General features: G+C 38.0%; 2 protein-coding genes across 6 annotated transcripts in view; one reads left to right on the forward strand and one right to left on the reverse strand.

The window, feature by feature from the left end:
- Nucleotides 1–4,410: 4,410 nt before the first annotated feature.
- Nucleotides 4,411–5,074, forward strand: ATOH7 (atonal bHLH transcription factor 7). Its single transcript, XM_053451070.1, has one exon. The coding sequence runs from the start codon at nucleotides 4,438–4,440 to the stop codon at nucleotides 4,864–4,866; it is 429 nt and encodes a 142-aa protein (XP_053307045.1). The 5' UTR covers nucleotides 4,411–4,437; the 3' UTR covers nucleotides 4,867–5,074.
- A 2,984-nt stretch (nucleotides 5,075–8,058) lies between these two features.
- The window catches only part of MYPN (myopalladin), a 54,957-nt gene continuing 47,394 nt past the window's right edge, over nucleotides 8,059–15,621 (reverse strand). For all 5 annotated transcript variants that reach the window (XM_053451048.1, XM_053451046.1, XM_053451045.1 and 2 more), the window contains 7 exons: nucleotides 15,210–15,359; nucleotides 13,674–13,756; nucleotides 13,160–13,286; nucleotides 11,914–12,121; nucleotides 10,246–10,411; nucleotides 9,833–9,966; nucleotides 8,059–8,770 (listed from right to left, as the gene is read on the reverse strand). In XM_053451048.1, the coding sequence (XP_053307023.1) occupies nucleotides 8,598–8,770; nucleotides 9,833–9,966; nucleotides 10,246–10,411; nucleotides 11,914–12,121; nucleotides 13,160–13,286; nucleotides 13,674–13,756; nucleotides 15,210–15,359 (1,041 nt within the window). In that variant the 3' untranslated portion in view covers nucleotides 8,059–8,597. The remainder of the gene's footprint in view (nucleotides 8,771–9,832; nucleotides 9,967–10,245; nucleotides 10,412–11,913; nucleotides 12,122–13,159; nucleotides 13,287–13,673; nucleotides 13,757–15,209; nucleotides 15,360–15,621) is intronic.

Genomic DNA, 15,621 nt, shown 5'->3' on the forward strand with positions numbered 1-15,621 from the left:
GTACCATTTACTGCTTCTACCTTACTAAGAACCCACCTGTCCAGGGACACATATAATTGAAACCTTTTAATACCCACAACCCGCATCCGGAAATAAACCATTCATTCTCTCCACCTCCAATGCCTCTGTAACAATGGCACTACAATCAAACCATCCTCACCCGGTCATTCACCCTTTAAACTTCTAATCGCAAAAGCAGGACTCTTCTCTCCTTCTGCACCGTTATGTCTTAATGTTATTATTACGGTAGTTTTGTAAATTGTCAATTTTAATGCTATTGCTAATTTCCCCTCCCCCACATCGTAGTAGCGTTACAGAATCTGCTGGTGCTCTATAAATAAAATGCAACGTAATATAATGTCGATTACCGTACAAATCATCTGTTCTTATCACCACAACAACCAATATAGTTCACGACTACCGGACCGTTTTATTACTTCTGTGGTGGTGCAACCTCTTTTTTATATATATATAATTGTTATATATATTTACCCCCTCCCCCAGAATGTTACAGTATAATAAGTGACTCTCAAGTGAACGAAAGTAATATCCATAAATCGCCACAGTGAACACTCACGTTTTTGTGAAATAGGTCACTTCCTAGCAGTATGTGGCATGCAAATGGTTAATTACTGTGCCAAGTGTATTTATTTAGCGCTGACTTGCTAAAAAAAACTTTTTTTTTTCTTCTAAACACTGTCTGATATAGCAAAAAATAGATGTAGCAGCTGAGCACATGTTGACAGATAAAAAAGATCAGCTTATTAACATAGACACGTTTGAATGTGTTCTTATCACGCCGGCTTGATCTCCTTACCGTAATCAGCATGGGAAAATAGGAGCAGTGAACCCTGCGCAGGTGTATGCAGGACTTTTTTCTTACATTTCGCAGAAAGTCCATCTGGATCTAGGTCTCAAAGCGAAATGATATCTTAAAAATAAACTGGCCCAATCTTTTTATGTTCCAGATTTGTGTACTGCCTATCATTTCATCTGCCCCCTCCCCACTTTTTGTACAAAATTGATTAATTACCTTAAAAGAATTACGTTTTCATGTAGCGTTTTTATGGGATGATTTTAAATAGTCAATAAAATTACTTTTTAGCAAACAGGAGATTTGTTTTCAACAAAAATATATATTTGTTTATAAATGTGGAAGTCATTTACATCGCTAGATCTCTCTTTATGTAAAATAATGTATAAATAATATGAATCCCAAATAGCTGTTTACGTGACTTTTTTTAATGTATTTATGTATTATTTCAGGTTTTACTGTATTTTTGTTTAAATTTTGGTTATATTTTAATTCTAAAAAATATATATTATTTTTAATGTAACATATATTGGAAATGACATTTCATTTGGATTGTAGTTAACTCCTGATCACTGAAAATTTATTTAGTACCCCCCAACACTGTAGCTAAAATGATGATCCCCCTGAACCAATAAGAAAGGGGGATATGACTGCTGGCCTATGCAGGAATGCTTTGTGTCGCCCTCATTCATTGGTTATGTTTACAACTTTGTATCAAGCAGGTATATAAGCGGTGGTGGCTCTTTCTTACTTCCTTTTCAACCAGGATCAGGCGGGGAGAAGATCTGGAGCTTTGCCACCCTCCCGCCCGGAATGGATTGCTAAGAAGACTAATATTGGTATTTCCACAACAGCGGCAGCGGTGGCCCTCTTGGTGAATAGGATGATTGTATCTGCCTGATGGGCTAACTTGGTCGTCAGATGCCAGTGGTTTACGCCTCAATTTCTCTGGTGATTAACATGGATTAATATTATGTTTAGTCAAAGCTGCGGTTTGTGGTCACCTTGCCAGCACCCCAGAGGACTAGATGGTATCCGCAACTGCGGAAATTGGGAGAGACCAAGCCAGTGTGGGCTGAGGTGCAATACTGGTTCTAAGCTCTGGTTCTAAGGTGTAACTGCCTGATGTGCTAAATCAGCCATCAGCTGGCAAGTGGTCCTCAAGTTGGCCTGGTGGTGAATGATCTCAAGTGCAAGGGAGTACTGGCAAGGAGGGGAAGAGGGGCAATTATCCACTGGGCTGCTCTCATTTGAGCATACTGGTCTGCTACCAGAAGCCTTTTTTTGTGTACATGAACAATGATTTTATGCACCATGTCTGGATCCTTTCTATGTTCTTCTTATGGGATCCCGATTCTAGGTAGCCCCTTTTTGACTGCTTTATGTTGTCAACTATATTTATATCTGCAGCTTAAATGGGCCGCCAGGCTGGGTTGCCCCTGGTCCTGATGATGCCAAACTTCCCTTGTCCAAGTGAATTGTAAAAATAACCGATTCCTTCAAATAAAGCCAAAGTATAATTGTATTTTAAACATGGGCTAGGCTTATGCTTGGTTATATGCGGAATTGGAAGAATCTTTAATGCCATTAGTTTATTGATATAAAAATTATATCTCCTGGATACTTTCTAAGCTGCAATTGGCTGGGAAAATCTATCAAGGTTTGCAAAGGGAAAGAGGGAATAGTTTGCTTTAAATATGTTTTTAATAAGTCCACATATGATCACAGAGACGTTTTAGCCTAACACGTAGCCTACTTTACAGTAGTTGTTTTTAAGGAACCCTTGATGGTGACTCCTTGTTGATATGGATCAGAACTAATCAGAGAGTGAAGTTTGAAACTCTGCATGCCACTGGAATATTTGGGTTATCAGGCTATTTTACTGGAGCTAACTTTGGGAAGTTTCATTAATATATATTGTATATTGTATTATCAGCATGTAGCAGATAAAATCCAAAATATAACTATAGTTTACTATACTGTTATTTCCAATACAGTGATGGCTAAAATTATGATTCATATCCAGGTAAATATTAATATTATATGATTGGTATTTACATTTTGGGAATTACTCCCCGAGCAAACGCTAAATTATCTAGTTTTATCTAATGAAACCATAATAAAACTTCCAGTGCACGAGGGTCCAGCAGCAGAATAATGACCTCAATTCAACATCTGTCATGTTAGAGTTAATTATTTCTCAAGTGCATCCAATTGTTTGGGGATTATCAAGCCTCATTTCACATGTCATGGCTTCTCCGGGGGTAATGATCTGTTTACTAAAGCCTAATATTTGGGAGTCACACTAAGCAACAATTGTCCTGATGTCTCAATTAAATTAAAAAGTCGCTTAGAAGAAAAAAGTTAGAAGGAAAGGATACATGGCTTTGTAAACATGTGTGCTCCAAATGGCAAAAGATGTATCCTTGTATAAACATGCTGCTGCCTTCCTGTGTAGCATAGAATGTTAATCAGAATATGGATTTATTTACTTCTGTATGATATATATATATATATATATATATATATATATATATATATATATATATTCATATGGGGACATACACACATCATTATTATTATTATCTTTTATTTATATAGCACCAACAATTTATGCAGCACTTCTTACAATATGTACATAAGGGGTATGACAAGACTAGAATTGCCAGATTAAGACAAACCTTCTATTTAGAAGGTTAGAAGGGTAACTGGTGGCTATTGCATATGCATATTAAAGTTGCTTTCAAGTTACAGAACACACATTTTAAACCTTTAATGGGAAAATGTCTTGGAAAATACTTTTCATTCACATTCATTTACCTTTCTTTTTACTAACCAACTAACTGGTCACACTTGCTTTCTCTCTGCAAGTATCTCCTGTTATAACTTTGTTTTTATAGAGGTTTAAGAGGTGTGAAAAGATGGGAGCCTACTTATATACAACATGCATTATTCATACAGTGGCTTTATAATTAAAGTTATTCCCAGTCACATTACATGATTTCTTATATAAGTGTCCTGTAGGTTAACAAAATAACTTCACATTTGTAGCATAATGCAGGGTACATAAATACAGGGTGGTATGTTGTGCTGTGAATTAGTTTGTTAATGAGATTACACTCACTCTTCTGCAGCCAGATATGAGTGCTACAGATGGCAGAGGACTGGCTGGACAGCTTCAGCAATACATAACATCAGATACATGCTGTACATTAGCAGATCCCCTGTATTCCCAGCATTTAGTTCCCAGGGTGGGAATGAGTTGGTATACAAGCATAGGGACGCCTGCCCACCTGTCACCATCTGTTTGGGCTTTATAATCCCTACTTATATAAATGCAGGATGTCAGGGACCCTGCTCTGCTTCCTGAAGGTGTTTTATCTGCATCTCAGTCTTATGTGCGATCCCAGCTCTGCTACCCAGTGCAGCTTCTGCTTCTAAAAGGACTTCTGCAGTTGCTGTCTTTCTCCACCCCAGGAAACAATACTTTGAAGGAAGATTAGAACATAGAGAAAAGGCATCTTGACACAGCTGGCATGTGTTGAGGGTTCACCTGCCTTATTGCCCCCCAGTTTCTGCTCTCAGTCGTTTCATTTTGGAAATAAACTTGGTCTGCCGCAGACATGAAGTCAGACACATCAACTCATGATGGTGATTCATCTTCTGAGTGCCACTCGGAAGACAAGTTAACTCAAGGATGTCCACTTAGGTGCATGCCAGGCAGAGTAGAGGGTTCCACCAAGAGGCGTCTGGCTGCCAATGCCAGGGAAAGGAGAAGAATGCAAGGACTCAATACGGCTTTTGACAGCTTAAGAAAAGTGGTTCCCCAATGGGGAGAAGACAAGAAGCTCTCCAAATATGAGACCCTTCAGATGGCACTGAGTTACATCATGGCATTGGACAGGATCCTTACAGAAGCAGAGATATACAGAAATGATGGGGACTGGACAAGTGTACATCACTATGGACTAGTCCAGCAAGATCAGAGTTACTTGGAACTAAGATCCCCGAGAACCTGCGATAATATTATTTCACATGCGTTTTCCCATTAGGCTAAAGATCACTCAGAAACAGGTCATGTTCTTTAAATCAGCGGACAATCAGCAGTGAAGGTAAAAATCCTCATCAATGATCATGTTTTTGCATCCTGACTCTGTACAGCCTATGGGAGTTTGGAGGCTCCATGTTAATCTCTTTTCATTGTTAACTTCTACATGCTGACAAACATAGGTAACCTATAGTAACAACTTACCTGAAAATGTACTAATGATAGAAGTGAAATTAGCAGACTTGGTTGTAAGGTTAGTTCAAACATATATATAAATTTGTATGCACTGCCTTTTTAAAGTATATCACCCAGGAAAGTCAGAATTGAAAACAAATACAGAGATGGTAAATGATTGTGAAAACTCTAATATATCTCAGCTTTTAATGGGGGATGGAGTGTTCACAACTTTTCATTTTGGTAAGAGTCTACATAGAAAAGCCTATTGTGGCCTGTGGTAGTCCAAAATGTATTATACCTACAGCACACTTACTTTGCACAGAAAACAAATAAAAATAACATTAATTAAGCTGTGCATGTTGTCTAAACGTCATACTGACCCTAAACATTACAGTGAAATGCAAGTAAATTATATCAAAGAAATCTAATATTTTGTGGTGGCCCCAAAACTACAAATCCTGTTTCAGACTTGCTGACCAATGTAATTCAACATTTGATAGTACTTTTAATGTACGGTAATTATTGGTTTGATTCTGTAAAATAGAAATACATTGTTTTTTGTATTTTTGTGTATTAATAAATGATGTTTATTCTAACAATAAATCAAAAGCATACGTTTTGAGAAAAACATTTTCATTTTCTAAAATAAAGGAATTTTTTTTCAATTGATATCCGTAACTTAATAACATCTTGGTAGCAGTAAAAGTGGTAAAATATTATAAAATTAAGGAAAATGCTGTGTACTGCTGGGAGACTTTTCCATGCTTGGTTTATACTCTTATGTGTTGTGAGTTTGGCACATTTGAGTGGCAGGTAGATGAAGGAATAACATTTCACAGTTCAAGTGTGAGCCTTATGTATGATCCACCAGGCACTAGCCTGGGATCCAAGTAATTCCCAGCTGTATGTATTTTGTATGGTCAAGTCTAAATTCATAGAATGAGATCTAGTGTCATCTCTAGACCTCATATAATTTGGAGACCATTTTCTGGAACCCTTCCATGTTCTGTCATTGAATCTGAGGACAGTAGAATAATTTAAACGGTCAAGATAATTTATGCTTGTTGCAAACAAAGCCTTTTGACACTTTTTGTGAGCAGTACCAAGCTATTGTAATGAGGGTAGCTGTAGGGTTTAGTTGACCAGAAAATCAGATATTGTAGTATAATTATTTGCAACAGCAGAATATAAGACTCAATTAAGAAGGAACAATGTGATCCTTTTATAAAAGGGAATTTCGGGGCAAAGTGCTTCATCAGTTTACAGGGCAAATAGATCTTTTATAATGCGCCTCATGCACATAACTGGAAATGCATTTACAGACAGTCACACGAGGCAAAGAAAACCTGAAATAAAGACCCATATATTAAGTCTGTCTGGGCTGATGATACTGTCCTACTATCAAACGAGTGCAGATACTTCCCTTTACTATCTGCCCCAACCCATATTTTTAACACTGAGGTTAGGTCAGTGAACCTTCTGGAAGAGTAGCATGAACCAGAACCCAGACTAAGCTGGTTGAGTTGCCAGACTAACAAACAACATAAGTATAAGTACAGAATACTACACTAGAGGGAGAATTGGAGATGACTTGGTTCCAGATGGCGCTCTTCTACTCTTGATGAGCTGGGCCAGGCCAGGGGAACTCCCACTACACTCATATCCTTTTGTTATTGTTGTTTGGTTGTGAGCAAATTGTATGTAATATATCCCAAAAAAGTCACATAAATAGTAACTTTATAATTTATTTTTCATGTTCATGTACCCTTAATTCAATCTTATTTGTTAGCTAGTCCTCACATTCTGAAAGGCTCTTGGAGATCTGAACATGACACCAATTGCATCACACCAAATCACATACGTTTTTAAGATGCAAATGATATCAAACGTCCTTACGTAAGCCACTTAATATCACAAAAGTAGCAAAATGTGTCTTAGTTGCAGCAACGGTGCATCTGACATCAGCTCGAACTATTGCCACTCCTTAGTTTTTTCCCTTTGCTACGACCAACACCTGCTTCCTCAGCTATACCGAAACTGAAGCCCCTACCGCTACAAATACTTGAAGCAAGTGAAATAGAAGATGTACAGGAAGAAGTATAGGACAACAGCCAGTAGTTACAGGAATGCTGGCACCTATACGGTACGGTAGTCCCACCCAATCATGTGGTGTTCACAATACAGGGGCCACTTTGAACTTGTGCGCTGGTGGCAGCTGTTTTCCAGCAACCCATGTATCTACTGATGGCTATAACACATCTTTACTGTTATGATCTAGTCCACTAATGTCACATTTTATATTCTGTCACAGGAGCATCTGTGGCAAGGTTGTAGGGGTCTGCTAGGTAGGCACCTTCCCTATTGGTTGCTACAGCCACACCCCCGGAAATCCATATATGGTAGGGAGGGTGGCTCCCCTTTTGATTGGTCCCTAAGTTAATGGGACGTGTGCTGCCCCTGACCACACCCCCTGCACTGTGATTGGTTGCTCCCTGTTCCAGCTTTGGTGCCAGTTAAAGTGTTTAAGCTAATGTATTTATGTATTGTTCTTTTCAAGATGGTCTCAGGTATAAAGTTGGTGTTTGGTGTGCAATAAAGGAGATTCTTACTTGTTCAAGCCTAAGACCGTGTCTGAGATTTTGGGACAAGGGACACTTCATCGTGGAATGTAACTACTTGGTTACTGGAAGTCTGGAGTATACCGAGGGGACCATAGGAGATCGCTGGAACTATTGACGGCAGAGACCATCCGTCTCTACAAAGTCCGTCACATATTCAAACTTTTCTTGTAAATGTTTTACTTTTGCTCTTTTGCCAACGCTGTAGAGGCTTTCAGGACTTTTTCCAAATCTTCAAGTTCTTTAACTTTTACCAAAATTTAAAACATAAGAGGGAATTTTTTTAATGATCACACCTACAAAGGAACAAGTTTATCAATTTGTGCCCCTTTGTTATAATGCTCAGTTCCTGGTTAACCTAGCCCTATATCGATACAGAACCACAATGGAGTCTGAATATATGCACTATGATGTCACTTTATTTGATAAAGCAATTTCTTTATCACTTCATGTAGACATGCTAAATTTTTTATATATTAGGATATGTATCTGTTCCTCTTGTGCCGTCTATATTTTACGCATCACTACATAATTAATCTGGTAAATACAAATAATACATATTTTAATATTAATATAATATCTGTAGAATTCTGCTCGTGAACATAAATATTTAAATAGGGTAAGTACACATCATCAAACAGATCACACTGCCATCATTGTCATTGACACAGCTACATGAATCTGTGTGTATAACTGGCAGGTCCCGGTTAATTAATTGGCAAACTTACTTTAACCCTTTCTTTGATTGGGTAGGAAGCAATAAATTGTAAGGCCACTGGGACTGCAAAATAGATAAATATTCTGCACAACAAGGGTTAGGATTATTTTTAATAAACATAAAAGTTCTCTTTTGTTCTTTTTTTCATCCAAAAAAGGGCAATTTGTAAACTTTCAGGCTGTATTTTCTTCACAGTTTTAGTGTTACACTAGCCAGCTGAATTCACAGCTCTTCACTCTCTACAACATCCCGGGTTGATGTGGGGAAGCTCACAGATGCTTCCATCGAAGACAATGTGTTGAGAACATCCATGGACAGGGAAGAGAATGTGGAATAACGGGAACTAGAAGATCGAATTTTTTTAATGGCTTGCGGAATCTGATGGTGCCATTGAGCTGTCAAAAAAGTAAAATCAACATTTATATATGCAATATATTCATATCTAATAAATGAACGTCTCAATAGATTGTAAGACCAGGGCCCACTTCTCCCTCGGTAACAGTGTGTAAAGTTATTGTCTTCCAGATTATTTTTACTGTCTCCTATTTGTAGCAGTGCTTCGGAATTTATCGGCACCGTATAAATAAATGTAATGTAATGCAATATTTGTATTCATGACATACCTCCAAGACTTTGAGAGAGCTTTAATGACACACTCTTACAACATACATATACAATTACACAAACATACACACACACAGCCACTCTAACACCATACACTTACACATACACACACACTACTCTAGCATCAAACACTTATGCATGCATACACGCATACCATCAAACACACTTAAACATACATGCACACAAATCTAAAACCATATATTTTCATACATACACAGCCATTCTAACAATATACACTCAAGTTTATTTGCACTGTTTATTATCTACTGTGAATGTAATTTCTCTGTTTGAAATAACCTTGTTTTCAGTAATTTTATTTAAAACAATTTTCTACTTAAGGTTTCTACAACTGTTTTCTCACTTGGTCCCAGTCCATTGCATGATGTCATTGGCCACAGTAATTTTAGGAACTGTGTCATATGTATCTTACTTAAGGCTAATGTGTTTTTCAAATATACTTTGAAAATGCATGGTTTGTCCCTATTCTAAACAAAAAATATTGGAGCCAGAACCGGACATGCGCAATGTGCCCAAAAATTTAACCATGAAATAGGGGTCTGGTATTCAATTATTTCCAGGAATGGTTTTCATTTCCAGTCCAGCCCTGTCCAACACCATGAGCATTCAAGCTGCTACTAGGCACTGAATTGACCTTTCTGCCAGGCTCATTTCTTTTTTATTTCCAATTTAGCTTTTACTTTTTGAGGTTAAGTTGCCTTGGAATAAATACATATGCTTCACTCTTCTAGTGTTCCAAATTCTTCCCAGGGTGGCAGCAGAATAGCATATGGTAGTTGGAAGCCGCTAATGTAGACCCCTGGCTCTATACCTACCATATATATCAAGTCTTGCCGTACAGGATACAATCCCTGCTTCATTCTTTGCCGACAAAGTGTACCAACCCGCATCTTCTTTTCTTGCTGGCTGGATAAGGAGACACACGTATCCTGTGGTGTCTTGATGCATACTGCAAAATAAACATTTTCAGTTGAATACCTCTTGCTACAAAATACTTTATAAATAAGATGTTTTAAAATATATTGACACGCATACATCAAAACACATAACATCCTTGTGCAAAAAAAGTGGAGTTAACCCTTTGAGTACAACTATTTGAGTGATTGGTAACCTGTTTTTTATTTCATTGTTAAGCCCATCCGACAGTAGCATAGACAGTTGACCTTTCCTTTGATATTGCTAAGGTCTCTTGAAAGAAGTGAAATCAGCAGCACATCTGACATAGTACCTCATGCGTTCCTTGTAGGCAGGAATGGTTTCATTGTCTTTCTTCCAGTAGAACACTGGGGGAGGCATTCCAACAACCCGGCTCTCTAATCTAACTGGATGACCCTCAGGGACGCCACAATTCTGCAGCTTCTCCAAAAATATGGGTGGTTTCTTTACTTCCTTTGCTGAAAAGACACACAACGTAGGTTATATTTCAAGCGTATAGTGCATTTTGAATGTTACATTTAGAAGGTTGTATATTAGACATTAGTATTATAATTTAGCATGCTTCAATTGGAACTATGATTTTTGAGAGGAGATTCTACACATACAATATATGGACAAAATTATTGGGACACACCTCTTAATTATTGAATGCAGGTATTTCAATCAGACCCGTTGCCACAGGTGTATATAAAAAAAAAGGGCCGTTCTGAAGAGCTGAGTGAATTCTAGCGTAGTACTGGGATAGGACACCACCTCTGCAATAAGTCAGTTTGTGAAATTTCATCCCTGCTAGATATTCCACAGTCAACTTTAAGTGGTATTATTGGTAAGCGGAAGTGTTTAGGAACAGCAATAACCCAGCCATGAAGTGCAAGACCACGTAAAGTCACAAAGCAGAGTCACCAAGTGCTAAGGCACAGGATGTGAAAAAGTCGCAACGCTGTTTTGATGACATAGCTGAAGAGTTCCAAACTTATATATACACACACACTCATAACACTGGGGACCCAGGACACCCATTGATCTTGCTGGCACAATTGTATAGAGGTAAAAAACAAATCCTCTATGAATCTCTCATTTTGGTGGTGTGTGCATACTAGTATCCAAATTTTTTAAAACTTTTTGAATACATCATTTTTTCATGGACACTGAAATTCTAGTAGATTTATAAAATGAGACTTCTGTATCTTTGAAGTCAATGGCCATTCAACTCGTACACTTGCATGTGTGTGCAGCTGAACCGGCAAATAAACAAGCTGAACACCTGGTGATTTCAATAGGAGCTTAATTCACACACATGCAACCTACAGTGCTTTCTGTAGATCTACATAGATACTACAAACAAAAAACACGGCAAGCAAAAAAGGCCAGCACAGAGGAGGGAAATCTAATTTCCCTACACCAATTAAAGAGAATATATAAAAATTTGCACACAGTAAATGAATTGGAGTCAAGGCAAAAAAAATGTTGTTGCTCACTTAAACTCTTATGACACTTGTCCATTACTAAGCTTTTTGGATACTGGTCAACAATTCAGGAAGTGATAATGGTAAAGGTTCACTACCAAATTAATTTGTGAGACAAACTTGATTCTAAATTAAGATGTAAGCACAACATAACTAGCGGCAGTTTTTAAGGGGTCTTTCATTGCTAGGGAATATTTGGGAATTTGCTAGATTAGTATTCGAAGGATTGTGGTTGGGTAATCCTGACTCTCGTGAGTAAGGAGCAGCATTATGCTCTTCATATCCCCTTCTAAATTCTGTACGCATTCCTTGATAGATTGTTGAAGGAGGATAATAAATGTATCCCACGCACATGCCGTTTAAGGTGGCTATAGAGCCATCTCTTAAATTCTGGTTTAAAATTAAATATTTCCAAGATCAAAAAACAAGTTTTATAGGCAAGAATCATTTGCCAGGACGTGTTTAGCATTGTACAAGATAAAGCAGCTTTTTACCCATTACACTGAGCTCCAAACTGAATGCATTTTGTCCAGTCTTATTTGTGGCTATGCAAGTATATGTCCCAGCATCAGCTTGAGAAAGAGGATCAATCAGCAGAGAATGAATTCCGTTCTCCCTAACCAGCATCTTGTGGGTGGCATTGGGCGTTACCGGTATTCCATTGAGAAGCCACATGATATCAGGAGTTGGTAGCCCACTGACCTATAAAAAACACATCACAGGGCATTAAGCTGCATCAAGGAAAATAATATAAATTGGAACAACCATATTGTGACTGCACCGTCATGAAGGGGTAAATATGTGATAAAGTACTTGTTAAGATGGAGACATATAGCAAAAATCTCAAAACAGCTATTAAATAAGATTTTTCTAAAACAAAATTCTGGATTTTAAAAATTCTGGATCTTATTTTTTTGGACTGGCCACATGGGCCAAACATGAGGATAAATGGCTCCAATGATTATCAGTGGAGGGCATCAAATATTATTGTAAACACATTTTCTTTTTAAGGTTACACCTTTGGAGTGCCAAGGGAACCGACAAAAGATTTTCACTGTCTACTCTCTTTAAATGCAAAGGGTACATCGGACATCCTGAGAGACTTAAAGGTGGAGGGGGTAGGATTTTATTTTTGACTGTCAGAGTCAGTGTGGTGATCTCTCCTTCTGACCCTAGCGTGACTCCGCGAGATACGTCCTCATGTCCAGGACACGGGAGAAGCACAATACTATGCTGATTGCATAGTAAATGAATGGTGCGGATCCTGGGAATAACCCGAAATGGAAGTGCAAGTCGCAATCCTCTCAGGTGGTGTTGCGGGCTCAAGGGGCAGCTGCTTTGGGCCCATGGTGAGCCCAAGAAACTGTGCTGCCTGGGTCCAAGGATGAAATGCTGCCCCCACATACAAGTTTTTATAAATAAAAATAAATATAGCAGCCTCCAAGTCATGAAAATACATTAAATCAAACAGTATTGTTTAATCTCTTCTCTTTGTCTATCTCTCCTCCACTTCATCTCTATCTCTCCCCTTCCTCACTATTACTCTTATTTTGAGTCAGTTAGAGGGAGATGTATGATTTTCAGAACTTAAGACATTTGTGGGGTCATTTTCCAGTTACACTAACTTTCTACAAATTTTAGTGGGAAAATCAAATGACGGAAAGGCAAACCTGCAAATAGATGTAACTAGAGCATTTTTAAATGTTAAACAAAAAATGTTTTTAGTTAAGAAAACCTTACCTTACAGTCCAGTCTACAAAGACGTCCTTCATGCGCCACCATGTCTCCTGGTGCTTGGAGAAAGTATGGACGAAAGAATCGTTCCTGCACCGAATCACTCTCTACTTCAGGAAGATGCGGCCGGACTCTGACAATTAAACTTACAATCAGGTTTTGGCAGGTAGCAACATGTGAGAACAAGACATTTAGCCTTAATTTGAATGTCTGGAATGGATAGTTTATTTTCGAGACTCATGAACATTGCCTTCATGTATTTACTGAAATTAAAGCCACAAAGCCACCTGATACCTGCCCGTGTTTTATTACCAAAAAGCAGGGAAATAAATGTAAAACAAAATATTGAGAATATCACAATATTCCTCTCTCTATAACCGTCAGATAAACCCAAGAGAAAAGTATAGTAAAGTGGCATATTAAAGTAACACAAGGGTCTCATACATTATATGTTAAACATCAAATATTGTCATCCTTTATTACAAGTTCCAATAAGGCTTTCATAGGAACCTTACTGTACCTATGGGCGAGCACGGAAGAAACCGATCGTGGACGCAGTGGAGCAGTTTGCACAAGCAAATGACCTGAGCAGCTGATCCTTCCCTGAAACCATGCCAGAAAGAATAATATTACATATCTGTTTCACAAACATATAATGATATTACACACTTTTGAAACCCTTCCAATGTCCTTACAATCAAGAAAATTAAAGCATCAGTGAAGAAGAGCACCACCTAGTGGTTCATTAGTAATATTACATTTGATTTATAGAGCCTTGATCCTTACAAGGAGTACAATGAAAACAGAAGAGCTAAGGAGACACTTAAAAATAGACAAACTAATACAAGAGGACTGCAAACATTACAACACAAGTGAGGATTTTAAATGAACGACTGGATCACATGTTCTACTTCTCTGTATCTACACCTCTTTTTCTGGAAAACTAATCTCTGCCCTTGGGTTGCAGTTCTATCTCTATTCTAAGAAAACTCTAATCTACCTTTCCTCTTCTGAGCTCTTGCCTCTTCTAACTCACCTCATGAACTGTCTCTCTGAAATAAGCTACTGTTCATCCCCCCAACTCCTCTGTCCCAATTCCTAATATATCCGTCTGTTGGGAATTTCAATCTAAATCTTCGCCTTCTTGTTGTTACACTTGCCTCCATTCTCCATCACCACTCACATCTAGTCACTCAACAAATCCTGTCAAGCTTTCATCCTAATATCTACAACCAGCATTCTTCATGATATCATGTTTTCTCCCCACCTCCACATCGCTGGCTTCTTCAAATGATTTCCTTCTATAAGAAGGTCCCCACCTTCTGTCTCTACCAATATGTCTTAATTTGTACGAATGTTACTGTAAATTTTGTAATTTTATTGTTAATTTTCACTCTCTTGCAATAGCGCTTTGGAATCTGACGTGGTTTGTGAAAAACAACAGAATACTTCTAATAATAATATTATTACTCTACATGATATGCTATGAGTATTAAATATAAAAACATATATGTTGATGGCAGAAAGGAACCATTTGCAGAGGAGGGCTGGCAGCCTAAGGCCTGGGGGGCAAGTCAAGTGAAGTGGCTCCGCCCCCTCGCACTCACCTTTCACCCCTCACGCTGCTCCCATCACTATGCGGCCATCAGACTTCTGGAAAACTGATCTAAACGGCCGCTGGGTGCTGATGCCACCGGCCGGAGCTACTTTAATCCTTTTTTTATTTATTTAATATGCCGGATCGGCTTGCCATATTAAAAATAAATAAAGTATTAAAGTAGCGCCGGCCAAATGCCTATTCCATGCATGTTTAAATTCCCCCACAGTATCAATCTCTGATAAAGGCAATATCACTATAAATGTTGTAACCCCATAGTAGAATAATATATGACAAATCAATAGTAAAAATATATAATAATGCAGAGGTGTTTGCAAAAGCCACAAGCAACACAAATATTTAGCAGTTGTGTTAGGAATAAGAACCAGAGAAATGAAGACCAAAAAGTCAGCCACACTGAAAGCCATAAATGAAGCAAATAAGGATGATGTTATTTACCTGTGGATTGGCCGCCATGATTGTATAGTTCCCATCGTCATCATTAGTGGCTGATTCAATATGTAAAGAGCATGTTCCATCTCCTTCCCTTTTCATCTTGCAGTGTTCATTTTTCTTTGAAATCTGTTTGCCATCTTTAAACCAGTAAACCTGAAAGAGGGAATATAACATTCAAGTTCTCAAGAACTAGATGTCCACAGAAACATTTTCTTGAAATGAGGACCACGTGAAAAAAAACAATAATGGATATTTTGAAGTTGTAGACCATGCCTGGGCACACTTGGTTCTGAGGACAAATGTTGACAGAGTCTGTGCAAATTCTGGGTTTATTTTTATGAAAACTATATGGTTACTGATCTGAGTAAACAGAGTCTTGAAATCACAGCAAGCTTTAAGAGACTCAGGTAACAAC

Source organism: Spea bombifrons, chromosome 11 (genome assembly GCF_027358695.1).
Source record: "Spea bombifrons isolate aSpeBom1 chromosome 11, aSpeBom1.2.pri, whole genome shotgun sequence".
Classification (NCBI taxonomy): Eukaryota; Metazoa; Chordata; class Amphibia; order Anura; family Pelobatidae; genus Spea; species Spea bombifrons.